The following is a 26,348-nucleotide window of genomic DNA, read 5'->3' as shown; positions in this document are numbered from 1 at the left end:
TCTTGGTAAAAGAGCTATGAATTTTTTTCTTGTTATTCTGTGGACTGTATGTGTTTTTCTTTCTTCCTTTTTTTCTGGAGATATAGGTAGAATAGTATATAACTTAGCCTAGAAGGGCTGCCCTAAGGTCACCTGTGTCCAGCTCTCTGGCGCTGGATGGAACCATTGCAAATACATTACATGATGCAGGCTGTGGGTTCAGTTGGGGGTAGTCAGTATCCGTCCATCCACCTATCCATCCATCCATCCATCCATCTATCCATCCATGTATCCATCTATCCATCCATCCACCCATCCATCCGTCCATCTATCCATCCATGTATCCATCTATCCATCCATCCACCCACCCATCCATCCGTCCACCCATCCTTCTATCCATCCATCCATTCATCTATCTGTATATCTATCCATCCATTGATCCATATATCCATCTGTCCATCCACCTGTCATTTATGAAGTATCTGCTAAAATCCAGGAACAATGCTAATTTGCTCCCTATTATTTAATTTCTATTAATTGAGAATAGAAAATCATTCCAGTGCCCTTTTTACTTGATCTTTCTTTTGTATTTGACACAGTTGGCTGCTTCTTCCTACTTGGTATTTTCTCTTCCTAAAGTCTCCAGAGTCTGTGACGTGCTCTGTCCCTGCGGGTCCTCTGCTTCTGTGAGCATCCTTCTTACTCTCTTTCATGTGCTCTTTCCCTCTTGTCTACCCTTGGCATGTCAGTGTTCTCAAGAGTCCTGTCTTCAGCTTGCTTTCCTCCTTTTTCCTTTCCTCTACTCTTTAAACACTCTTTCTGGACAATTTCAACTGTGTCACCGTGTCTAAGTTATTGTCTACCTGCAAATGGTGACTCTCAGAGATTCTCATTTAACCTGCCTTTCTGCCGTGTGCTCCTGGCTCTTACATCTGTCTCCTGACCACAACTGTCTGGTTGTCCAGAAACATCTCAAACTCAGCGTGTTCATAAATGAAGTCAGCGTCTTCTCTGTCAAACCAGTACCTTGGTGATTCCCCGTCTTGGGGGTTGTCCTAATCATTCCCCTTCGTAACTGTGCCAGGGTCTGGAAGCCTCCCTCGACTTCTCCCTCCCCTTGCATCCGCTTGGGTACCAAGTCATGTCAGTCCAGCTGCCTGACATGTTTCCCCCTCACCTTCCCCATCACCACCACCCTAATCCCGGCACTCTTGATCTCCCCTCACAGTGTTGCAGGATCTCTTACTGGGTCCCTAGATCTGCTCCCTCCAAACTATCTGCATGCTGCATCAGACTGATCTCACTAGATACAAATCTGGTCAGGTCAATCTCTTAAAATCTTTCAGTGGCTTCCAAGCACCTAAGAAGAAGTTCCCACACTTTAAGCCTGTCGTAGCCCGTTTCTGTGATTAACCTTACGTCTTCGCTTTATCTCCACTCTCAGACTTCACCCCAGACACCTCCCCTAGGCTCCGTCACACCAAACCGCGTGCGGTGCGGCCTCAGCCTCCAGGCCTCCGCCCAGGCCCTTCCCTCCACCGGGAAGCCTTTCCTCCCTCGAGGTGCTGCTCTCTGCTCGAGCAGTGTCTCTTCCGTGAAGTCTTGACCTCCCGGGTTCCCCCTCCCACTTCTGTTGCACCTGGACGTGTTGTAATACTCTGTGTCCGTGTCTCTGTCCCCACTAGACAGTGAGCTCTGGGGGTGGGGGGGCGGGGGGGGCCTTCTATCCCTGTGACTCCGCCCAGTCTGGACGTGGGGAGAGCGCAGGCGCTGGCGGTGGCTCCACAGCCCCCAGGCGGTGGGTCCTCTTCCGCTCTGTGTCTGAGCTGCACATCCTTCGTCACCTGTCAGCTTAGACTCTCTCTTCTATCTCATCACGTCAGAAGTCCGCCAGAAAACACGAGGACTTCTGAGATGAGCTTGGTGCCTCGTGTTTGGGTGCAGTCGACCCGGTGGACCTGCCTGCGGCTTCATCTGACTTTCTGATTATTGCAGGAGAGATGACTAACATGGCCTCAGCATTACTTGGCCCCTTAGCCCTGACCCCTGTGCTGCTTCGCTCCCTTTGCCCCCATCCTCCTACCTGGCAGCAGGGACTGCAGAACGGTTTAGCATCGTGTCGCGTTTCCAGTGGAGAAGGGCAGAGACACTGCTGTGTCCTTGCAGGCCCCCCACCCTGGGGACGCCCCAGCCGTTCCATTGTCAGTGCTCCCCAAGTGCTCAATTTCACTTTCTTTTTTCCATCCAAATGTTAAGACTGAGCAGGACACGATTAACAACCTACTTAAAGATAAAGTTTAGAGGGGAGGGCAGAGATCAGGGGTAGAGTGCGTGCTTAGCATGCAGGAGGTCCTGGGTTCAATCCCCAGTACCTCCAACAGATGAATAAGGAAATAAAAACCTAATTACCACCAGCGCCCCAATAAAATAAAATAAAATAAAAAACCAGGAAAAAATAAAAAGAGAAGAATCATGTGAAAAAACAGTAAGTTTTTAAAAAAAGGTAGAGGTTTAGAAGGTATGTCTCTGTTACCTGCTCCATTTCCCACGGGAAGTCGAGACCGTAAGGAAGTGGCCAGGCAGCAGGTTTGTTCAGGGGAGAGCTAAATCTCAGCCACCTCCTCTGGCCTCTCTACGTAACAAAATATGCTGTCTGCAGCAAGTCTGTGTGTCCACATAGGACGCTGCGTGAATCACCGTGGGGATGTGACGTTCTCATAAGTCTGTTGGCTCGTTTGTTCAGGGACCACTGTCTCGCTTTGCTGGTCCGGGGTACTGGTTTCTATGCTGTGTGGACCGAACTTAAGGGAAAGCCAATTATGCTGACATCCAGGGCATTTCTATTCTGGTTAGTGAATGAACTCACCAAATATTTGGGGCACGTTTGTGCTAGGGCTGATAATGCAGTGGGGAACAGCACTGGTCCCTGCCCTAGAGGGGGCAGCATGGTACTAGAGAAAAGCATGCCCTGGTCACACAGACCCAGGTGTAAGCCTTCTCTGTGGCACTTTTTTTTTTTTTTTTTAGTAGAGTTGATTTACAACGTTGTGTTAGTTTCTGGTGCACAGCATGGTGATTCAGCTATACATATATATTCCTTTTCATTATAGGCCATTACAAGGTATTGAGTATAGTTCCCTGTGCTGCACAGTAGGACCTTGTTGTTTATCAATTTTATATACAATAGTCAGTACCTGCACATCCCGAACTCCCAGCTTGTCCCCCCCACCCCGTCCCCCCGGCAACCGTACGTTTGTTCTTTAGACTGCATCGCCTCTTACTGTGTGATCTCGAGCAAGAGAGATGCTCACCCTTCTGAGCCTCAGTTTCTTCATCTATAAAATGAGGGTTATGCCATTCTCCTTGCTTCCCTTATGGTAAAAATTAGCCGGAAAATGCCTCTTAACATCTGGTTGCTACTGGGCCTCCCTTATACTTACTAGAGAGTCGTAATTGCTGCCCACTGTTCCAGAAGTGGCTGTGATAAATTACAAAGCCCAGACTCTCCAGGCTTCTCTGACTGATGGTAGTAGCTAAAATGTATAGTGTACCTTCCCTGATGCAGGCTCGGTTCTTAGTCCTTTAAGTTTATGAATGCATCGAATCTTCACGACAATCTTACAAAGTAAGAACTTCTACTGTTTTGTAGAAGAAGAGGCTGAGGCACAAGGCAGTTAAATAACCTGTCCAAGGTCACACAGTTGGCGAATGTTCGGCTGGGGAGTTGACCCTGGGCAGCTTTTTAAAAAAATAAGGACACCAGTCATTGGATTTGGGGCCCTAATCCCGTGTGGCTTCACTGTAACTGGTTACATTTTTGCGTGCACCCTCTTTCCAGGTAAAGTCACATTCTGAGCTGCCAGGTGGACATGAATTTTGGAGGAGGGGCGCTATTCACTGCTTGTAGTAACCATCTGTCATTTCAAAAAGCAAGTGAAAGAATTACAGTTATTTTATTATTAATTATTTAATTATTGTCTAAGAACCTGATCCTGTTTTAGAACATGATTCTGACTGGTTTGGGCCATTGGCAGACAGAGGACTGAGAGGGACACCTGCCCCCTCCGCAGCCGGCCCCAGCCCTGCCCCAGCCAGACGCCGGGGAGCCTCGCCCACCCCGCCGCGCTGGGCGGCCCGCTGGCCAGACACCTCCATCTGCTTGTTTCCCGCCCCGTGTGCCCGTGAGCTCTTTCAGGTTTCTCGTTTCTTCCCTCTGAACAGGCTCGGATTCGTCTGCCCTCTTGGAATGCACCCGTGAGGACAGTGAGGCTGTTTCCTCCCTGTCGCTAGATGTGGCCCAGGTCACGTCGGCTTTTCCTGGCGGCTGTGCCGTGCCGGAGCCCCGGGTCTGGTTCTGCTGCTCACCGCAGTGACTTTGAGCAAGTCGCAGCCCCTCTGATAACACAGGGGTCCTCACACTTGACCACAGGGGTGTCAGGGCTCTGGTGGCCGGATGTGTCTGGATACCCTCCTACCTGGCAGCGTCACGGACGTGTTCGGGGTCGATCCTGGGCTGCAGGTTCAGATGAAAGGGGCTGCGAGTGCCCGCAGGTGTCCGCCCTCCATGGTTGATTCCAGTCCCTGGAGTGCTATCAGACGGGGATGTTTTGCGTGGGAGGGGGTGAAGGAACGGGTCCAGGAGGTGGAGTGTCTGGTCCAGACTTTTGATCGGGAGATGCGCCCTTTGATGTAGCAGAACGGAGTTCCCAGAACGGAGGCCAGCAGGCCAGTTTGCCACCCCCACGTTCTCTGGCAGGTACGGGACAAACTTGTGTGGCAGGCTTTTGGCCCTGGGTTGTCCTCCCATCGGGGCTCGTCTGCCTCTTGCTGTGTCGTGTCTGTCCTGGTGACGATCTTCCTGGGTCATGAGATGTTGAACATACCGTCAGATGAGAGCATTAATAGGACAAGCATTTATTGGACACCTGCTGTATCCAAGGCACAGTGTAAGACTCGGGTTCAGGAGTGAAAAGACACAGCCAGTTGTCAAGAAGCTCACCAGGAGAGTGGGCAGACAGGCAACAATCACACCAACGAGAGGGGCCAGGTGGAGGTGTGACTGTCAGCAAGGCCTGCCCTAGATCCAGGGCTGGCAGCCTCAGGGCCAGCGGGCCACACCCAGCCCCCCACCTACCCTGGTAACTACAGTTGTACTGGAAATCCGATAAATAAGGGGTATTGTCCACGACTGCTTCTGCAGTTCAGCAGCTGAGTGGTGACAGGGACCACGTAGCTAGCAAACCCCATCATATTTTCCATCTGCCCTTTTATAGAAAAAGCTCTCTGACTCCTGTCCTCGGTAATGGGTCAGCCGGCGAGAGTTTCCAGGGAAAAACAGAGGCAGACCCCATTCTCATCTCAGGGGCTTTCTGCAGTTTTGTGTGTGCAGCTAACGGGAAATTCGGATAAAGATGATCTGGAGGAGCTGGCTGGGGGGAGATACGGTTCCTATACAACAAAATCCACCCTTCCACAGCGTACACTCCAGTGGTTTTTCGTAGACTCCCAAAGTGGTGCAGCCGTCACCTGGGAGGCATGCTTTGAGCCTCTTTAGAAAGGTCCTGGGACCTCACCCTTCTCCCATCCGCCTCCTCCTGGGCCCATGTCTGCTGTGAGTCACTGGCGGGATCAAGATTCAGAGCCCCATCTTAGTTGAGCTGCTGGGATCAGATCTTCATCAGCCTCTCATACCTTGGAATACCTGCCCTGTCCTAGACGGACAGACTCGTCGCTTGGAAGTCCCTGAGTGGGTGAGGGCACCTGAGGTTAGACTGTGGGCTTCCCGAGGACATGCCAGGGCGTCCCTGAGCTGGAAAGGATGTGGGCTCAGTGACGTGGGGAAGTCAGCACAAAGACACGCACAGGACACGGAGCCTTGGGAGCCGGGCCGGCGGCAGGTGGAGACCTCTCAGAAACAGCTGGGTACCAGGAGGGGGAGAACGGAAAACACCTTTTACTCTCATCTTATTTAGCTGGACCTCGTTGGAGCTGCCTGACATCCAAGGACTAGGTTCTGGACTGCCTCTCTGATTCTCTTGGTTGCAGGATGAATAAAAAGAGCTTAGAAGGCTCCCCTCTCCAGAGTTCTCTGGTCTCAGAAGCATCCACGAGGCTCCCCGAGCACGCCCTGTGTGCGAGGCCTGGGACGGGTGCTAAATGGGAGATGCTAGGATTTCCAGCCAGCCAGGGGCTCCTTGGGGGCTGGGACTTTGGGAGACCTGGACTCTTCCACTCCCCTCGGTAGGGTTCTGTAAGTCCCCATGGGCGTCAGCAGCCCTGGTGAGCTGTGAGTGCTTCTCTACTCCAGGCGCTGTGCTAGGTGCCCTGGGGCTTGATGAGCAGGACATGGGCCAGTCTTCGAGAGATCATCTTATTCGCTCTTTTGAAGGTACCCTGGGAGGGGTTGTGCTTTGGCCTGGCAGGCATTCACAGCCCGTGTAGCTGACTTTTTCAGATTATATTCTTGAGAGCGGGTTTTGTGTTGGGGCCGTGGAAAGGACGCTGAATGATGCTGCCCTCTCTCTCTGGCCATTTTTTGTGGGTGTGTGTATGTGGACCGACATCCCAGGTTAAGATGGGGGCCACAGCCTGCCCATGTGGTATTTTTATGCCAGTTAGAAAAAAGTCTCTCTTCCTCTAAATGCTTTACTTCCATTTTTGGAAAATTTAATATGATGATTCTGTTTGATCAAGACTTTACTGCTGTCACCAGAAAGCTGAGATAGTAAATAGTACAACTCTAAGAGAGCTTCCCAGTGGTCAGTGCCCCCTTTCCTGTGGCATCTTTGTGCAGTGTGTGACCTGCACAACAGCACAAGGCCACCTTGGTTAGGATAAGCACTGGAATTCAGTAATTTGATAATTATTCAGTATTCAGTAATAAGCAGCTTACCCTTGCTGGCTGGTACCTGCTGTATTTCTCATCCAGCACAGAGGCTCCTCACTGGGCATAGCACCTTTGATCTTTCCAAGTTTTAGAATATGAGAACAGGGATGTGGGGCTTGGGGAAAGAAGACAAGAGAAACCCAGTTCTGTCTAGGTGGGGTAAGGCTCTGCGCTCTAGCCCACTCCTGCGTTTTCCACGGAGGCTGGGAGCTTTGCAGCTCATCAAATTACTTTTGCAGTGGAATAACAGACAGGCTGTAGTGCTGAGAATTCCTGCCCTTCATGAAGTCAAAGGATCTTCCAGTGGGACAAGACCTTCCGAGCTAAGCCCTGTCATTTTATGGATACGAATAAGCAGAGGCCGGGGAGGTGCAGGCACGACGCTGAAGGCAGGCAGGTGGGAAGTGGGGACCTGGCACAGGACCTGGTCTCTGTGTTTCATCAGCTCGTCCCTTGTCTCTCCCACAGCCCATGGAGGCCGAGCATCGCTGGAACAGTGCGGGTCCAGGGGAGTGGGAGACACTGTGGGCTCTCCCTCTCCAGGGACCTCTCAGAATTGCGGCATGTCCTGCTGGCTTGGGTTCTAAGGGCCTGCTGTGCGTACAAGGCACTCTAAAAACTCCTCCATCCCTGGCCTTTCCAAGGGAGGTTTTTCAGTACATTTGACGTTTGCTTTCCCCTCCCGTTGTCCCCGATGCCAAAGGAGGCTGAGCCTCAGGGCAAGTGTTCGGTGTTTCCTTCCTTCATCTCTTGAAACACACACGCTTGATGAGAACGTGCTCTTGGAATTCTCGGGCTCGGAGGGGCTCCTGCCTTTCTCTGCGGGAGCTTGACTTGCCAGTGGCTCCAGCAGCAGGCAGATTTCTCTGCAGGGCTGACGAGCTGTACTCAGGTTCCCTGAGAACGGGTTACACCTTGTTCTCCCGATTGCTGTGGATTGTAATGATTGGTTATGAAAGGGGGCAGGTGCCTTGGGGAGACCACTGGAGTCTTGGAGAAGCCACTCCCTGCGTCATGGGGACATCGGAAGAGTCGTCGTCACCCGAGGAGGGCCACGCCTCATCGTCTTCCCCAGACGTGCTATTCCTCCTCTCTTCCCCGACCCTGAGTGACCTCTGGTTTGTGTTCTGGCTCGAATAGGGTCAAACAGGCAACATGCACTGACTCGGGCACTGTGCACCAGGTGTCACCCCAGCATCGAGGGCGTAGTAGACGGAGAAACCTCAGACGTGGTCGTAACCCACGAGGGCTTGGAGACAGAAGTCCTTCTCTTTCTGGTGTTGTTGGAGACGATACTGCCCTTGCTTTTTGTTGAAAACCTACCCTGGGCTTAGCACTGTGGTGACTCTGGGAGGAACCCCAGTGAGCTGCAGGACTGGGGCTTTGTCCCCTGGGAGCTGAGAGTTTGATGGAGACAAGGGAGTCAGACATGGAAAGAGGTCCCTAAATCAAACACGGGGCTGCTTGTCACAGACGAGTGACCAGTGAGGAGTCTAGGAGGGCTTCCTGGAGGAGGTGTGACCGAGTTTGTGCTTGCATGGAGGCTCCCCTTGGAGAGGGCAGCCCCACCCTGCTGCCTGGGCCCCGCTCAGCCACGGCAGCCCACTCTCCAGCTGGTCTCACCTCTGGCTGCCCGCTCTCTCACCTGCCACCTGCCACCCACCCCACCCCAAGCCCTCACCTCCTCAGCCTTTCCCCAGCTCCCCTCTCTTCCCCCTGCCAGGGTCTATGTTTCTGATTATTCCCCCCATTAGAGTGACTTGCATTCTTCTGCATCGAGTCTCATTTTGTTGTTTCCTGTCCCATATTTTCTGAACTCCCCAGGTCCCTGCTCGTTGGTTTCTCATCCTCTCTGGTGCTGTTTGCAGCACCGCCCAGTTTGTTTTCATCTGCAGATTTAATTAATGTGGCTGATGACCCTTTTCTTCCAGACTAGGGGCTGTGGGAGGGTCGGGCGGCCTCGGGCCAGGCCAGCTCCGCTGCTGCGCGTGCGTGTGTTTGTGTGTGCGTGCAGAGACTCGCCGCGGAGAAGCCTGTTTTGGCTGCATAGACGGGACGTGTTCCAAACTGGGCTCTCGCCTCATATAGGGAGAAAAATGCCCCAGGAGCCAGGTTTTTCTGGGAAAGAGGGGAGGATGCTGGAAACTGGATTGCACAAGCCCCCTCGATTCACATTCCTCTGGCCAGAGAACAGCACGTGCGGACTGCAGTCGTTATCAGCCTTGAGCACCTGCTTGCCCCGCGCCAGGCACTGTGCGAGGTGCCTTTCTCGTCTTGTTGCCGATCTTCTCAAGCATTCTGTGAGCTCATCGTGGTGGCTTCCCCATTATTATTTTTATATTTTACCAGAAAGGAGACCAAGTCCCAGAGAGACTGCCTCCTCGCCCCTCCATGGCCACACAGCAGGTAGATGTCAGAGTGGGGAGTTCCTGAGCTTTGCTTTTAATGCCGCCTGCTTCTCTGGGACCCCATCTCCTCATCCCCTGTCCTCCAGACCACTCTCAGCTAACAGGTCATTCTCATGGTACTCTTGGCGGAGGGGCTAATTCTGGATATTTTTGGAAGCCCACAAAATGATCAGCTTCTCTATTCTTTTTCCTCATCGCGTCACTGGGTCTTTTCCTAGTGTCCCCGAGCAGTTTGTCTGTATCGAGGCCGGGCAGGGGAGGCTCTGGCCTCCAGAGTTCAGTGAAGGCAGCGCCAGGCAATATCTGGTTGGAAGAAAGGGTTCTTTAGCTGAGGAGAGCTTGTGACTGGTGTTGTGGAGGATTTTATAGCTTCTTTGTACTTGTTCAAAGTCTGCCTGCGTCCCTGGATGAGGCCTCTGTTACGAAGAGTTGATGACCCTTTAAGGGAGAGTCAGAGCCATGCCTTCACGAAGCCTGCCTCTTTGGACCTCGAGGAGGTTGCGGCCGCACACGAGAGGCTTCTCCTTTATTCTGTTGGTGTGGCCTGGACCAGCCCCAGAGCAGAGGGACAGTCGCTGCCCGTCGCTGCCCTTCTGCAGCCTCTTTTGGTCTCCCTGGAAAATGGGAAGCGGTTCCCAACTTGAGCTCCATCGAGAAAGGAGGAAGGCGTTCCCTCGGGGCTCCCCAGGGAGACTCCTGTCATTCTTTATCCTGCGGAAGAGACAGTGAGTCCAGGTGAGTGCACAGGGCTGACCCATCCAGGTCACTCCCATGCGGTCCCTGAGCAACAGGAACGCGGCGGGCGGTGAGGCCGGCATGGGCCGCATCTCAGCCCTCACCTCCTGGCCTCTGTGCTTCGAGCAGGCTCGCTCCTCCCTGCACCTCTGCTAACCCCACTCCTCTTCTTCTCTGCATGTGTAAATCCTACCATGATGTTCAAAGTACCGCTCAGGTGTCCCCTCCTCCAGGGCATCTGGCTCCTCCAGCCCAGAGTCAGCTCTTCCAATAGTTTCTTATATCCTTGAAAACTCTTGGTTGCATCGACAGAAACTCAGCTGGTTTCAACAAAAGGAACTCATAAGCTCATATGAGTAGGTCAGGTGAAGGGTGATCCAGCAGCTCAAATAATGGCCCCAAGATGCTCTCCATCTTTCTGCCCAGCCTTTTGGAGGGTCTGCTCCATCCTCTGCTTACTCAGTGGTCCCTTGGCTGACCTAGCCCTTCCCTTGACGGAGCAAATTGACCGTCACTATTCTCCCCAGAGCTCTGGCAGAAAAAGCTGCTTAATCCTGAAACTCTGGCCAACATGGCTTCATCTTATCAGTTCTGATTGCATTACGAACATATTCCAGAACCACCTGTTGTGTCCAGGGGGATGGATGCCTCGACTGGCTCAAGCTAATTGGGCTCATCCCTGCGTTGGTGGTGAGGTCAGATCTACCAAAAACATATGGCTGAGATCCAGGGGGTGTGTTTCCCTGGGAGCAAAATCTGGCAGTTATTGATGAGTGAAAGGGGAGACAGCAAACAGATGAGCATTCATCAGTCATCCTGTACGCTTGGACGTTAATCACCCCAGGCGTGGTGTTACTCATCTGTCCTGTGTGTTCGATATCGTTTATCCGGTTTCCAAAGAGACTGGAAACCGTATGATGGTGCGTATTTCTTCTGTGTGCCCTTAACTCTTAGCACATTGCTGGTCGGTCACACGCTTGTGGCCCAGTAAATACTTGTTGAACTGAAATATGATGGGATGGTTGAATCATAGGAAACAGGGGAGCTGTTCCTTGGGGAGAGGTGAGTCACTGCTCAGGGAGGGCAAGGGCACATCTTTTGGAGTGGAGGGGGATTTGTTCTTGATAGCTTGAAGGGTTTGTAGACGTGTCTTGAGGAAGGAAGGAAAGGATCTAAATCAGAAAATCACATAAGTTTTGCGTTAGGAGGAGTATGAGAGAGCTGGGTACTTTTAGAGGTCTTACGATGGGCTTTTAAGTGCCTGGAAACGCTTCTCCCTGAGTGGGACATTTATCATGTGGGCCGAAGGAATGCAGTCCAGGAAGGAGATACTGGGCATTCCTGTCCGAAGGTTGGAGGGCTGTTGAATTCATGGTGTTCACTGCTGATCCGGAGGGTGACTATGATTTATTGTCTGGTCTAGGACGTTTTTCGTGATACTGAATTGCTGCACTGGGTAGAAGGACGAGGCAGAAGAGATAACCGGGGACTGTCCCAGCCCCACCAGGGCCTGCCCATCACTCTCGGTCCAAGTGTCTGTCACCACCCATCTCGGGGACCCTCTGCCCCGGCTCTGCGGCTGCCTTCTGTTTCCTTGGGCGTTGAAATGCCTGCAGTGTCCTGGCCCGTGAGTGATGGCTGGGAACTAGCGTCTGCAGCATCTAATTCTACTTGCGGGATGTCGACCGTCCAAAATAGTTTTACTGTGACGAATCGGAAAGGGCAGCGTTTTCCTCTGGTTTTTCCTCTGGTTTATCTGTGACCTTTTCCTGTCTGTTTGGGGCTGGACCCCGAGTGCTTGAAGCCTGGTTTTGGGAGGGGCCCTGTCCGTTTCTGCCAACGTCTTCAGGGCTCATGGATTTTTACCCTCTTTTTTGGGTAGAAATTTGGTCCCCGGCTCCTGCTCAGCCTTCGGCATTCTGATGCCCAAGAGAAACACTCTCTTTAACTTCCACGTCACTTGGTGCTGTCCAGGTATCGCCTGGGTGGCTCAGCTGTGATTTCTCCCGGGCGGGATCCAAGAAGCATGGTAGGAGCCACATGGAGGCCAAGGGCATGTGTCCGTGACCCCGGGGGCAGGGGATGCCCTGCACACTGAGGACCAAGGCAGAGATTTGGCAGTGGCTGCCTCTGACCTTGCTTGCTCTTAAAGAAGCCCTTTTACGTTTACTTTATAGGGTGTAAAACAGTTCCCTCGATCATTCATCTCATTTGATTCTGGAATACCACAGAGTCAGTATTAGCTTTTGAATATCTGTTTCTTAATCACAGACTAACAATGTATAATATATTTTTAAATAAATAATATGTTAACAGAAGAGACATATTTTAATGAAAAAATAACAGTATTTTTTGAAACCCAAAAAATTGTGAGAAGTGTGGCATCATTTTACGTTTTTGCGAATCTCCCCCCCCCCCAGCCTTATTGGGGTATCATTGATGTATAAAGAACTGCACGTGTTTAAAGTGTCTGATCTGTTGAGTTTTGACATATGTACAGACCGGTGAAGCCATCACGTGATCAAGGTAATGACCATCTCTCACCCCCGGAAGATTCCATGCATCCCCTTGTGCAGTCCATCCTTCTCTCCTCCAGGTGCTGTTATTATTCATCATTAAAATTATTTTAGCATTGCCTTTGGGGGGAAGGTGTAGCTCAAGTGGTGGAGCTCATGCTTAGCATGCACAAGGTCCTGGGTTCAATCCCCAGCACCTCCATTAAAAATAAACAAACATAATTGCCTCCCCCTCCCACCAAAAAGTTATAAAATATTACAATAATAAATTAAAAAAAATTTAAAAAGTTGCCTCTGAGTTTCAAGAGCTTGGGTGACTTGCCAAAAATGGTGCAGCTGGTCAGTGAGAGAGCTGGGGCCTCAGACCCCGGGACCCGTGGCCTCCCCATGACCCATCTGTCCCCTGGCGGTGGTGAAGGTTCCCCCCACTCCTTCTGTGGGTCTTTGAAGTGGAAGGCCGCCCAGGGAACACTTAATCCCTTCTGCTGCCGACTCCCCTTCCTTCTCAGGTGCTGGGCTGCCCCGGGGGCCCCTGCTCTTCAGGGATTAGGTGCGGAGCTGGCTCTCTCGGCCCTTAGTGTGTAAGACGGTCTGACTCCTCAGTTGCCCTGGGTTCCCCCTCCCCAGTTCATCTTCACCGGGGCTTGAGTGGGATTTCTGGGTGGCTCCTGTCTGGAGTAGAGTGACATGCAATGCACAGATTCAGGACTGGGGTTGTGGGTCCAGAGATGATCTTTCCTGGGTCTCTGTCTGTTTTGGTCGCTGACCCGAGGGATCCTCCCAGCACGGCATGCTGTACCCCCCCAGACACCCGCCCCAGGAGTTTTTCATGATGGACATTTGATTTGAAAAATTTACGACTGGAGTGGCTGTTTCCATCTCCATGGGTTGGTCCCTGACCAGGTTGTCCCCACCTTTGCTTGGGGGCCAGGTGATGCCTTTTGTATCAGGGCAGCTGTGCTGTTGGTATTTGGCGGGGGGGGGGGGTCCCCTGGGACAGGGTTCAGTGGGCATTTGGTCCTGTCCTCTGTCTTTGCTGATCATTGACCCAGCCTCACCGTGGCCTGGGGAGGAGAGGGGTGGAGAGGAGAGATTCATCCGGGGCCCCCCGGGAAGCACGTTTGTACCTTTCCTCCTCCAGTCGGGGTGCTCTTCCCTGGGCTTCGTTCCAAGTCCCTGCATCTCTGGGAGGTCCAGGCAGAGGCTGCTCCTGGACCGCAGGTTGGAAGTTCTTGAGAGCTGAAGGGAGTTAAGACTTCATCTGAACGATGACGGGGGAGACCATGGTGTTCCCCGGGTGGGACAGTTGTGAGGACCCTCGCATTTCCTGCTCTCATTTCTGAAGTCTCCAGGCTGCACCCCACACTCCTCCTTGGTCTGTGATGCTGGCTGCCCTGGCCGCAGTCTCAACACCACCTGGAGTAGCTTCTCCAGCTGTGTGGGTGTCAACCACGGTGAGCTGAGCACATGGGGGTCCCCGGGGTGCGTCACCCTCGCCGTGGGACCACACGCCCTTGGTCCTCGCAGACCAGAGATGACTTGGACTGGCGAGATCTCAGTGGCATCTGCCCTCCCCCCGCCGTCCTCCCTCTCCTTCGTCTCCCGCTCACCCCCACCCTTCCTCTGGCGGCCCCTCTCCCGGGCCACGATGTGCTGTAGCTGCTGTTCTCGGCTCACAGCAGGGCCAGGGCCAGAGTGCACGCAGGCGTCTGGGGTCAGCATCAGGGTGGCTTGGCAGGGCTGTGTGGGAAGGAGGCTTGTGGAGTATCGGTTTCCAGTTTTGGCTGGGGCCGCCTCCCATTCACTCTTGTCTCTCCAGAGGGAGGACGTGGTCCTGCGAAGCCACATGCAATCTTTGGAAGACAACAACTAGACATAAACAATACGGAGAGTCTCACCATCGCACCAGGAGCGCAGGGCCTCTGGTCCCTGCCGAGGGCTTTGAGCAGCGGCTGGAGCTCTAGAGAGAGGTTTCCCCCACACCCGCATGCCTCTCCCTCCTTGGCCTGATCGCTTGTGAAGGGAGGGGCCCCAGGGCTGCCCCCGGATGGGCTGGGAGCCCTCTGGGACGAGTGATGTCGTCCCTCCCAGGCACTGTAGGACGGACCTCGATGTCCAGGCAGACCTGGATTTCATTCCTGGCTCTGCTACTAACGAGCTGTGTGTCCGTAACCCAGCAGGTCAGCCTCCTGAGCTCCAGATCTTCATTGGCTACTTAAGACACGTTGAGGATCGCTGGAGCGCTGCTCTCCAACTCCAGAGTCCTTTGGCTAAATCGGTTCCCCTTCTGAAATGCACCATGTCCTTCAGCTGGCTCTGCTTTGAGCCTTCAGCACGGGGATGTTGAACGGTACCGTGGAAATCTGATGCTTGGCAAGTGAAGAGACCAAGGCAGTGAACAAACCAGCGTTTTCATCTAGCAGGAATGGTTTCCTCCCCCGTCTTTTCTATCCAGGGCAGGAATTCTGCGAGGACTTACTCTGTGTCCAGCCCGTGCCAGGTGCTTGGGCGGGACACAAGCTAAGTGTCAGAGACTGTCCCTGCAGTCAAGAAGCTGTTGTTTGAGCAGAGCGACGTGCCATGTATGGAGCGGTGGGCATTCAGGCACTCCAGCGGGAACCTCACGTGCTTTCTCTCCCACCCACACAGCAGCCCTGCAGTGTTTCTCATCCTCCTTATTCAGATGCAGAAACTGAGGCTCCCTTGGTTAAGTGACTTGCCCAGTGTCCCATAGCTGTAAAATCCAGGCTTCAGATCTTAATCGATTTGAATCTGAAGTTGGAGCTCTTTCTACGCCTCCCCTCTGCCCAAAGGAATCCAATCCAACGCAGAATGGTACTCAGCTGGGCCTGGGGAACAAGGATTTTTTTTTTAAAGCTTAATTTGTGTTAACCTCCAATGTTAGATTCCTGGGTTGGTAAAAAGAGCCTCTGGAGTTGGTGATGCTTCAGCTCAGGGATTTTCAAGTATTTGGTTTTTTATTTTTTTTCCCGGTAGACCTAGCCAGTCATACCAGCTAATATTTCGCATCAGCTGGTTGTTCTTCTTTTTATGAGAAGGTAACGGCGTTGCCTGGCATGAAAGGGGCATGATGACTCGATGTTAGCACCACTAAACTGCATTCCCGCTTTTATTTTTCCTTTGAAACAACCTCCATTTGGGGAGGATGGAGACGCAGCAGCATCCTTGGCTGGAGGGAACGAAAGCCCCCACATTGGGAAACAATTTTGTGTTAGTTAATGGATGCTCGGGCTGCGTTTGCCAGAGCCTCTAAAATCCAGGGCGTGGCGAGATGGACTTGTATCTCCCCATGAAAGTCCCAGAGACAGGCTGGGGCGGCTGTGACCCTGGAGAGTCGGGACCCAGCTTCTCTCTGGATACTTGGCCGTTTCTGGCCTTGACTCTGACCTCGAGGTCTAAGATGTGGGTAGCCACGTTCCAGGCAGTAGATCAGAGGCAGGGAAGAGGATTAGGGGGCAGAAGTCACCCACTCGTGTCTCGGCAGTGGGGGGGTCTCTGGGGGCTGCTTCCCAGCACCTCCACCTGTACCGCCTGGCCTGGAATTAGTGTTACGGTCACACTCCAGGAGAGATACAGCCTTCGTTCTGGAAGGCCGTGGGCCTAGCTTAAAAATAAAGAAAAGGACAGTGGCTGTCAGGGGACAGCTAGCCATCTGTCACCAGGGCCACGGGATTTGACCCTGGCCCTTCCAGCCCTTTCTCAAACACCGAGCATCTGCAGCCACTTACTGGACATTTGGTACACACTTGGGGCACCAATTCTAGATAAAGTTAAAAAAAAAAGCATTCATCACAATTTAAAAATAAAGCTGAAACAAAATATTTGAAAGTCAATAATAGTCATGGTGTCATGTCAGGGTTGGCACTCCTCTTTGCCGTCTTTCACCTACAGCATCATTTCTGGGGCCGCGGTGGGGCACTGGGGCTGCTGGTCAGCTTCCCTGGTGGTGTCTTTTCTTCCGCTTCACTTTCACTAGGTTAGAAGAGCTTAAGTTACGGTTAGGGAGCAGCGCGTGACTGATGGCCCTGTCTGGTGGTCCTGGACGTTGCTGCCACAGACGGACGGAGATGCTGGGCGATCTCTCACTGGAAGCCCCTTCCAGTGTGTCGTCAGAGCTGAGTCCGCTCGGGAGCGCGGCGGCTGAGTGTTTCATCTTAGGGCTGCCTCATAGACTCCTTCCACCCTTTGATTCAGTTCTAGTCTTAAAAAAACCACGTCTTTATGTTCTGTTGCAGCCCTTGGATGTGGTTTTTAACCACGTGCTTACATGTCCTGTTTGTCTCTGATGAGAGGAGAAAGCCACCAGGTAGAGCGTAGGCGGCCTGGATTTGAATACTTTTTCTTCTATTACACTATCTGTGTAGCTTAGGACAAACTGTTTAAATACTCCCCACCTTGATTTCCTCAACTGTGCCGCGGAGATGGTGCTAGTCCCCGCCTCCCAGCACGGCTGTGAATGTCCTGGGAACCAAAGCGCGTGACCGCCTCGCCCCGTCCTGCTACGCGGCACGCACTCCGTGAAGATGCGTCACGGTGATTCTTATTATTTTCAGGTATTTGTCAACTCGAGGCCATCCAAGACTTTCTGCCACATTTTCAGTCTTTTTGCGAAATCTCGGTTTCTCCTCCCTTGTAAGTCAGCACCTTTCATCCCTGAAGCAGACATCCGGACGCCTGAATCATTGGATCGACGGTGGAGTGCCATTCAAAACCGTGAAAAGGGGCCTCACTTCACATTCTGAACGTCACGAAATATCTTTTTATCTTACTCGTCGTTTCGAAGACCTCCGTGAGCCCCACCATAGAGAGCGCCCTTCAGTGGGGGAAGTGGTCTTCTCCCACCTGTGTCTCTGCCCGGCACCCGGGGCAGCCGGCGGGTCAGAGGCTGTGCCTGGATGTGGTCCCTGTCATCTTCAGCGCTCACCCAAGACTGGAGGGCGGGTCGTCAAACACCAGCTGGTCTTTGTGAGCGACTTTCTAGAGGGATGACCTCTCTTCTGGGAGCAGTGCCCCCTTGGGTGCATGCAGAGTCGGTGCCATCTCAGTCCATGGGCCCTGCTGCACAAAACGCACAGGGGCCCAGCAGCACCTCCTTTCTCCGGGAGCGCGGGTCTTCAGGGGGCGGAGGGGCGAGGCGCTGCGAGCCTGACTCCAGAGCACACTCGCCAGGGCCCCGCTCCCACGCCGCCCGCAGCGGCTTCGCCCAGCGTCAGCGGTGCCCAGGTGCGCGGGCTCCTGCTTCCCGAGGGTCGTTTGATGAGCAGTTTTGCTCTCGGCTTGTTCTGCTTTCTTTGTGCCTGTAGTTCAGGTTGCAGGTGGCTTTAGAAGCTTCACATCAATGGGGCTTTCGCCCGTTTTTCCTGCTTGTTTTGTTCTTTCCTTCTTCAGTGACGAAAACTAATGGACCTTAGGAAGTGGTTTTGTTTTCCTTTGTGTGCTTGTTCTGAAAAAAAAATTGAGGTTTTATTTGAAGATGATCGATATTTAATCTGTTAAATCTGATCAGTTTTTATAGCAGACGTGGCACCCGGGGCCAGATGAGTTGATAAGACCTGATTTTCAAATACTCGTCACTGCGTTTCCCGTCCTAACTTTCCATTTTTGGTGAAGTCGGTGCACGCACAGAATGACTTGCCCCGGGACATGGAGTCACAGCCGTATTCATACGGAGCCCTGCCCACGATTTCTGTTTCTGAGGTTATATTGAGTTGTATGAGTTACATTGTTATTTGTATCATTACTTTTTGGCTCAAATGAACCCCTTTTGTGATTTGGGCAACGACACAGCAAAACAGGAGAACAAACCAATAGTCATGCAAACTTAACCATGAAAATGTGTGTGTGGAGACAGGCTGCGGACTTTTCACTGAATCTGGCAGTGGTGGTCCACCTGCCTTGAGTGCTGTCTATAGAACAGAGGACGAGGACGTACTGTGTAGCACAGGGACTCACACCCATGATCTTGTAATAACCTGTGATGGAGTAGAATCTGCAAAAATACCGAATCACTCTGCTGTACACCTGAAACTAACACAATATTGTAAATCAACTGTACTTCAATAAAAAAAAAGAGTTCATGAGATTTCTGTGAAAGTTCTAATTGCTTACATTTCAAGTCTGTGAATACAATTGTTTTAAATCTTTTCCTCTGAAGCCATCAAAACTCCGGGGACCACGCTTTGGGAATCCTTCCCCTCCTTTGATGAGAGCATTTCTGGACCAGACGTGGTGAATGGGTCTGGGTGGGAGGAGACTGGCCCCTAGTGAATTTTAAGGAGTACAGAACCCAGACACTGGAGAAATAACAGGTCTGGGCTTTTAGCTTGGGACAGGTGGGGAACCAGGAATTTAAGCTATGACCTTATAAATGTTTCTATTTCTTCTTCTTTGTCCCTTACAGAGCAAAAGCCAGGGCTTTGTCTTTGTCCGGATCCACGCCCCGTGGCAGGTGCTGGCCAGAGAGGCAGAATTCTTGAAGATCAAAGTTCCAACCAAGAAAGTATGAGCATGTTTCTCCTGGGCTTGGGGCCTCCTGAGGGTTGGCTGGATGCAGATAGTGTCGGGAACAGGGCCAGTGGGATGTGGGTTTTGTGGAGTTGAAATCACACTTGCCTCCTGGGGATCCCGAGTTTGGGACAGTGATAGGGTGAGACCCTGTCTCCTCAGAGCGCCGCCGGGACGTGCTCTGTGAGAAGCCAGACGTGGCCCTGGTCCAGCTTCTTGGTTTCTCTGTGGTGGCTCCCTCCCAGCCCTGCAGGGCGCTCCATTAGAGCCCCTGAAGCAATGGGAGCAGCCTGCAAGCCTCGCCCCGGGGTCGGCAGGCAGGCAGGGGGAACAGGACCAGACTTGCTGCGAAGACACCTCTTGTGGTTGTGACTGTCACTAAGTGTGGTGTGCTGGTGGGCTTCGCTTGTCCCTTCTGTAGAACAGAAGGTTCTTATCATGCGAGTTGATCAAAATTACCCGGGGAGTGTTTTCGCAACGTTCGCACCTGGGTACCACCCAGGCTTCGATTCAGTCGGCTGGAGTGGGAATGAGGCTCTGGCGTCAGTACTGTGGGAAAAAACCCCCAGGACGTCTTGATGCACATCTGGGTTGAGAGCCACAGGGTTTAGATGTATTTTGAGGTCCTTTCCAGCCATTATAGTCCATGAATAATTAAAAAATATCCCTGGGGAATTCCTCGGTGACAATTTCTCTGCAGAAGACAATCCAGGAAATACTTCCAAAAGAAAAAGAAGTGTGTCCAAGGATTCCCTCTCCTTTTTCCACTCGGTATTCTAAGGGAAAGGAGTGGCCATTTGACCATGCGAGGGGTCTCTGGAAGGGGCCCTGGGGCAGGTGATAATCTCATTTACCTGTGATCGATCTCTCTCTTGCTCTGTCTCTGTCTGTCTCTGTCTCTCTGTCACACACACACACGTACACACACATGCACACATGCACAGCTTTATTTCACAAGTGGTGACCTAGGATTGCCAGGATCACGACTTCGTCATGGTAACTACCATTGCCATGAAGTTCACCGTCTGCGCCATTAACAGAACTTCGTGCTTGTAGTTGTCTGCACAACCTCTCTTATCCGCTGCTCTCTCATCGCCGTCTCCACCGTCATTGTCATTTTATTGAACAAGATTTTGATGACACTAAACATCGTTGGCTATGTCGACACCTTCTTCACTACCAGTAGAGCTACTGTCCCCGTCAAAAGTCACTCATCCAGTGCCATCACGTGTGGTGCCACATGAGTCCCTGACTCAGGAAGGGCAAAGTGTGTGGGTTCTCTTCTCCGAGAGTTACTAAGATGGCTGATCCAGCCATGGCAAGTGGACAAGTGACTATTCAACAACGAACAAACACGGGCATGAATATTAGCTCCAAACATTTTGCCAGTAGAAGTTTCACGTGTGGGGGTCGGCTGCCTGAGTGTCTTGGTTTCACGAGGACCACGCCGTGACCGTCTCCCCTTCCGCTACACGGCTGCTGTGACCTGTGTCTCCTGGTTTTAGACCGCTCACTCCTGACACCGCAGTCCTCGAGCACAGGCACCACCTTTGCTCTGGACTCTGCTCCTCCTCCAGGGATGCCCTCCTGATCTAGCCGCATGTGACCCAGGCCAGCCTCAGGGGGGCGTCTGCGTCCCTCTGGCGGTGTCCTCACCTATATCCGAGAGTTCCCTTCTCTTTCTCTTGTCTTCCTTCTAAGACGATTGTGTTTCTTCTGCTTTCCCTGGCTTATCTGTGTATCTGACGTTCTCTTACTCTCTTCTGTTTGCATCTTGCCTCCTGTGTTTTCATCTCTGCTGGCTGACCCTTGGGAAGAAGGTGAGCAGAACTCTGATGCCCATTCCATTGCGTCTCTCCCCCAGGACAACCCTTTTAGCGGGAAACCTAGAGACGTAGAAGACGTGCGCATCCTTCTGCTCCCCTGTCCCTGTCTCTTCCTCTTCTTTGCTCTCCCGTCCCTTCCTCTCCCTTCCGCCTCTCTCCTGATGCCGTCTCCTCGCCTCCCTCTCTGTTCCTTAAACATCTGACTCCACCCCATCTCTCTCTCCCACCGCCTCCTCCTCCATCCCAGACTCAGCTCCCAAGCAGTGCCAGCCTCTGGTCCCTCTGGTTCCTGCTTGTCCCTCCCACGCTCATGCCTTTGTGAGCGTAGTTCTCCTTGAAAGACGCATCTGCCCCTAGAGCTTGTGTGCCCCCTACGTCAAACCTGCTGGGACTTACCATCCATAGCTTAGAAATACCTGTGCTTGAATTTGTAGGCAAAAGGATTAGGACAAGGTCACATGATGATGCAGCCACCTCTGAGTTGCCTTCCTTCTTTCTCTTTTTTAAAATAATTTAAATATATTTGGCATGTAACATTGTGTAAATTTAAAGTGTACACGTTAATTTGCTACATTTATGTACTTGTGAAGTGATTGCCGCGGTGGTGATAATTAGCATCTGTCATGTTACGTAATTACCCTTTCTTTGAGGGGAAGTTCTAGTCGCAGCAGGTTGGATGGTTATGGTGCAGTGTGTATTCCCTGCACTGAGGGTTTGATCTCTAGGGCTTATTGACCACCTGCTGCAGTGTGTTGCCTTGAACAACATCCGTCCCAGCCCGGCACTCCCAGCCCCTGGTAACCAGCATTTTCTCTTTATTTTTACAAGTTTGGCTTTTTAGAGTCCACGTGTAAGTGATACCTGTGGTACTTGTCTTTCTCTGACTTATCTCATTAGCACGATGTGCTCAAGGTCCATCCGTGTTGTCGCCAATGGCAGGGTTTCCTTTCTCATGGCTGAGTAATACTCCATCATGTGTATAAATAGAGCTCATCTTTGTCTGTTCGTCCACTGATGGACCCTTAGGTTGCTTCCTCCCCTCCTCCCTTTTCATTTTGGAAGCTTGGTGGTAGACACGGTATCTATCAGACGAGTCCTCTGAAGGGCAGACTTCCAGCCTTGGTCCTGCACTTCTTTGCTGTGTGATGTGGGGATGTCACGTCCCCTTTCAGAGCCTCAGTTTCATCATCTACGTTGGGGACACGATAACACCTACACTACTCTTCTTAGGAGGTGGTGGTTTAAGAATCTGGTTCTTCACCAGGACTATGGAAACACAGGGGTTTATTATTGTTTCTGGGTTCTCAAATATTTTTATGCATAGTCTCAATTCCTAGTTCCCCAGTCGGCGTCCCTCCTGCCTGGATAGGCTGCCAGCACTGACGGAGCTCCCACAGGAAGAGAGTGTGTGGGGAGACCCTGGAGGAGCAGGAACAATCCACGCCCTCAGTTTACAGCCAAAGGGGCAACAGGAAGAAGGCAGACACCCAGACAGCCAAGCACGAGTTAAACACTGAGTCCAACAGCAACCCATTCACACAGCACGGGTTCCGTCTGTGAATTTGGTGGTCCAGGGAGTCTGGAGAGAGCAAAGCCAGGTGGTGACCCGACAAGGCTTCAGCAGTAACAGGAAGAACTTTTCCCCAGAGTGTCTAGGCCCCGGTCTCCACCCAGGTGGACCGTCGCAGCATCCTTCTGTGGGTTCAGCCACGTGGCCCCAGATCTTTTTTGCATTCACAGAATGGAGTGGCTCATAGTTGACCTCACAGAGGGTGTCATAACCACGAGAGGGGGATGTAACTTGGTATGCACTTGCTTGTAAAAATTAACCTGAGCACCTGATTATAGGGGTGGCGATGGGGGTTAAACCCAGTTCCTGAGATGGGAAAGGAGCATGGGGGTGAGGACGAGACAGGGCAGCCTGTGGGGGCTGGAACCGGGTCCAGTGACATTTTTGCCTCTTTTTAATGGTCTTGCGAAGTGACTGCGAGGAGAATAAACTACGTTTGCAGAGAGCCAGGTCCTGGCGGCAGAGGGAGTGTGGAGGAAGACCGGGGCATGGTGTGGGATCAGTTAGCATCCTCCAGGCCGGTGAAGGCCAGTGGAGGTTTGGATCATAACTCAGCAGGGTCCGGAGAGACCGGGAAGATGGGGAGGAAATCACAAAATAGAGATCTCCAACCTGGACAAATCCATAGTAATGCGTCCAGGGACACGGAGTCCTGAGTACAGATATTAACTGGGAGGGGAAATCTTGGAAGGAAGCATTTGTTTTCCAAAAACAACAACAGAAGAGCCAGTGTTTTGGGAGGGACACTTCAGCATCCATGCACAGGAAGGGGGCGGGAAGGCCTGGCCTTTGGCCCCGAGCAGCCTGAGAAGGTTTGAAGTAGGTGCTTTCGCACCTCTGCTCATGACCAAGGTGATCCTTGTAGATGGTGGTCAACGTCTGTGTTTATTTCTCATTCACTTTTTTACGTATGTGAACGAACACCCTCCTGCCATGCTCCCCGCCAACACTCACTTATTCTCCAAGTGCTGCCTCCAGGAGACACAGGTGGGAATGGTCCAGGGGGAGGTAACGGAGTCCCTTCTTGTCCTGTTAATGAAGTCTTGTTAATCCAGCCAGAGTCCACGAAATTCAGCAGAAGTGACGTGCCTGAGGTGGGGTGAAAGTACCTTTTGTCCAATCTGCCGAAGCTTTTGTCAGGATCCATATTTGCTGTTCCCAGGAGCCTGTAAGGACTTGAGCTTACGAGTCCTTCGCGTGCAAGCAGATGCGGTCCACCTCCACCAGTGCCTTTTCGGGAGAGCAGGCTCCGAGCGCCCCTCATCTCCCGTCGGGAGTAAGGAATGTCGTGGAGGGCTGCTATGAGGAGCCGTGACTGTGTGTTTAGATTCCTAGCGTAGAGGCACGACCCGTATGATTACTGTTGTCGGTATTGTCATTTGTGGGCGGTGTGTCGAGGGCGCACCGCTGGCACCAGACCGGGGCGGCTCCTCCCTGCGGGTTCCCTTCACAGCTCGCATCTGCAGCCGTGGGCCCCATTCCTTAAGTCTGCCAAGGCGGCCAGCAGCCCAGACATGGAATCGCTGGAGAGGCAGAAACAGATGGCCTCTGGACTATGTGCTGGGGGATTTCTGTTTCCTCGAGCGTCGGTCCTTGGGGCGTCCGTAAACATAATGGCTCCATGTGCGAGGTCTGTGCTGCAGTCACCAGGAGGGGCAGCGGGGAGATGGCTCGGGCCCCGCGGCGCAGGAGGGAGAGCTCGGAGGGCGGACCGCAGGTGTGTCAGGTGGAGACCTGGCGTTCTCCCACTGCTCCGCCCCAGCCCCCGTCAATCTGGGTTAGTTGATTCATACCTTAGCCTATTTCCCCAGACAGGACTTGAGAGGGATTACAACCCAAAGCACAAGTACAGATGGATCATTTCTGAAAATGGACAGATGAGAAAGAATCATGGGATTGGTGGAGTGCGGGGGAAATGATGACCGTGAGAATGAAAAATAAGGGCGGTTGATGATGAAGTGAGACAAGTTCATTCTGAACTCCCTGGTAGCCAAGGCAGAAAGGACCACGGCTTACATAATCTGCAGAAATAAGCATGTTTCCTCAGAGCAGGCGGACTTTCTTCCAAATTAAATTTGCTAAAGTGTAATTTTCTGTAAAGGATGTGAACAATATAAGGGACATATTTTCAGTAGTGTGTTCATGTAAGGTGCTGGCATATCCTTTCTGTGGCCATTTCTTACACTGATTTTGGATAAAAACCGAGAATGTAATGTTTAGTTCAGGGAGGGTCATTCTACCAAGTCATGTAGGCGAATTTCTGATGAGCTAACTTGATTCAAAGATAAACCTGAGAGCAGAAGTGCTGTTTGTGCTTTAATTCTCTCCATGGACTCCATGTCTGGAAATAGTTTTTAATCTACTAGACTGCATTTATAAAGGAATATTTCATCTCATTTTCATGAACTGGAAACACATTTAACTGCCGTTATGAATTTTCTGAGTGCGAGAAAATCAGTGTTACCACGCTGAACTAATATAATTCCAGTTAAAGAGCACAAAACTTGACATTTTGGTTAGTCTGAGTGGCCCCTTCGGAGGAAAATATTAATTCCGTCAAGCTTTGTAAATTACTGGAAGTTGTTCTCAGATACCTATTACTGCCTCTCTAGAGATTCTGACTTGGGAACTGTGGCTTTTGCAAAAGCTCCCAGCTGATGGTGCCCACGCAGCTTCAAGGGGCAGTCCAGCCAGGCCAGGGCCAGAGCACTTCCTCGGTCCTGGTTACCCAGATTTGAGGCTGGTATTAGTCAGGTTTCTCTAGAGAAACAGACCCAGCAGGATACATGTGCTATGTGTACATTAGATGTATGTATTATGAGGAATCGGCCCAAGAGAGTGTGCAGCCTGGGGAGTCCCTGGTCTGCAGCTGGAGACCCAAGAGAGCTCCTGGTGTAGGTTCCAGGTCCAAATGCCGGCCAGCTTGAGGTCCAAGAAGAGCTGGTGTTCTGGTTTGAACCTGAAGATAGGAAAAGGCTGACGTCCCAGGTCACGGCCTGCAGGCAGGAGGCGTTCCTCTCACTTGCAGGGGAATAAGGCCTTTTATTCTCTTTAGTCCTTCAACTGATTGGACGAGGCCCACCCACACTACAGAGGACCATCTCCCTCACTCAGTCTGTCCATCTGGATGTTACTCTCATTGGAAAACACCCTCACAGACAGACCCAGAATAACATGTGACCAAATATCTCGGCATCCCTTGGCCCAGCCCGGTTGACATATGAAATTAACCCTCACAAGGCTTGTACTTTGAAGGCCTGTAATCTTCCTTGTAGAGGGTTGAATAGAGGTGTCCAAAAAAAGTTATGTCCAAATCCTAACCCTGGGATTGGTGAACTTGATCTTATTCGGAAAAAAGGTCTTTGCAGATATAATCAGTTAAGGATCTTGAGGAGAGGTCATCCTGGACTTCGGGCAGGCTCAAGGCCAGCGACAGGGGTCCTTAGAGGAGAAAGAGGTTTTGAGACGCACTGTCACCCTGGGGAGACAGGTGGAGACCAGACTGACGTGGCCCCAGGCCGGGGAATGTCTGGGGCCATCAAAGGCTGGAAGAGGCAAGAAGGCCTTCTCCCCTAGAGCCTTCGAGGGCACACAGCCCCGCTGACATCTCTGGGTCAGCCTTGTGGCTTCACAATTGCGTGAGAGTAAACTCCTGTTGTTTCAAGCTGCCCAGCTTGTGGCAGTTTGTTACGGAAGACCTAGGACACAAGCACACTCTGCTGAGCATCTGTTGTGTATGTAACACCGTACTCAAGTCTGCAGGGACTGCATAGGAGACAAACTCTAGTTCCTGCTCCCGGGGGCTTACGGTGTGTTTAGAGACTCAAGAGTAAGGAAACCAAAGCGGTTAGAGAAAAGCTAACGAGTAAGGAAAATACTGGCTGTAGGTCAGAAGAATCCAGA

At 52.0% G+C, this 26,348-nt stretch overlaps 1 protein-coding gene across 3 annotated transcripts in view; it reads left to right on the top strand.

Moving 5' to 3' along the window:
* ANO2 (anoctamin 2) overlaps positions 1 to 26,348 on the top strand; it is a 253,462-nt gene that overhangs the window by 34,930 nt on the left and 192,184 nt on the right. For all 3 annotated transcript variants that reach the window (XM_074357441.1, XM_074357442.1, XM_074357443.1), the window contains exon 4: positions 18,946 to 19,044. In XM_074357441.1, the coding sequence (XP_074213542.1) occupies positions 18,946 to 19,044 (99 nt within the window). The remainder of the gene's footprint in view (positions 1 to 18,945; positions 19,045 to 26,348) is intronic.

Source organism: Camelus bactrianus, chromosome 34 (genome assembly GCF_048773025.1).
Source record: "Camelus bactrianus isolate YW-2024 breed Bactrian camel chromosome 34, ASM4877302v1, whole genome shotgun sequence".
NCBI lineage: Eukaryota > Metazoa > Chordata > Mammalia > Artiodactyla > Camelidae > Camelus > Camelus bactrianus.
This window is presented reverse-complemented; position numbering and strand designations above follow the sequence as displayed.